The sequence below is a fragment of the Primulina huaijiensis genome, unplaced genomic scaffold, assembly GCF_012295235.1.
Source record: "Primulina huaijiensis isolate GDHJ02 unplaced genomic scaffold, ASM1229523v2 scaffold204237, whole genome shotgun sequence".
In the NCBI taxonomy this organism is placed as follows: Eukaryota; Viridiplantae; Streptophyta; class Magnoliopsida; order Lamiales; family Gesneriaceae; genus Primulina; species Primulina huaijiensis.
In genome coordinates this window covers 1-927 of record NW_027353590.1, presented here as the reverse complement: position 1 = coordinate 927, position 927 = coordinate 1, and the positions used below count along the sequence as shown (strand labels likewise).

The window sequence follows — 927 nt, the reverse complement described above, 5'->3', positions numbered from 1 at the left end:
GGGTATACTACCAAGGGGAGAATATGTTGTACTCAACCTCGTAGGATGGCTGCAATCTCGGTAGCCAAGCGAGTCGCCGAGGAGTTTGGTTGCCGTATAGGGGAAGAAGTTGGATACGCAATTCGTTTCGAAGATTGCACAGGTCCGGAGACCTTAATCAAATATATGACTGATGGTATGCTTCTGAGGGAGATTCTGAATGATGCAAATTTGTCTCAATACTCGGTGATTATTCTTGATGAAGCTCACGAGAGGACGATTCACACGGATGTCCTTTTTGGATTATTGAAGCAACTTCTGAGACGGAGAACCGACCTTCGCCTGATCGTCACCTCTGCAACTTTGGACGCAGACAAGTTCTCGGGATATTTCTTCGATTGTAACATCTTCACTATCCCTGGAAGAACTTTTCCGGTAGAAATTCTTTACACCAAGCAGCAAGAAAGTGACTACCTGGAGGCATCCTTGATAACAGTGATGCAAATTCACTTGAGCGAACCTGAAGGTGATATACTTCTGTTTTTGACTGGCCAAGAAGAGATTGATCATGCCTGTCAGTGTCTCTATGAAAGGATGAAGAGTTTAGGAAAAAAAGTTCCCGAGCTTATTATTTTACCAGTATATGGCGTCCTACCTAGCGAAATGCAGTCCAGGATATTTGAACCCACTCCTCCAGGAAAGAGAAAGGTGGTCGTCGCCACCAATATAGCTGAAGCATCTTTGACTGTTGATGGCATAGTTTATGTCATTGATCCGGGCTTTGCAAAGCAAAATGTCTACAATCCTCAACAGGGGCTTGATTCACTTGTGATAACTCCGATATCACAAGCATCCGCGAAGCAAAGAGCAGGGAGAGCGGGACGGACTGGACCAGGAAAGTGCTATCGGCTCTACACACAGAGTGCATTCCACAGTGAGATGTCCCCC

At 45.6% G+C, this 927-nt stretch overlaps 1 protein-coding gene across 1 annotated transcript; it reads left to right on the top strand.

Annotated features, from left to right (window-relative positions):
* Positions 1–10: 10 nt before the first annotated feature.
* Positions 11–920, top strand: LOC140966291 (probable pre-mRNA-splicing factor ATP-dependent RNA helicase DEAH5; the record flags this gene model as incomplete). Its single annotated transcript, XM_073426611.1, has 1 exon — positions 11–920. A coding segment is annotated over exon 1 (875 nt), but the record flags the coding sequence as incomplete, so codon positions are not given.
* Between the last annotated feature and the right edge of the window lie 7 nt (positions 921–927).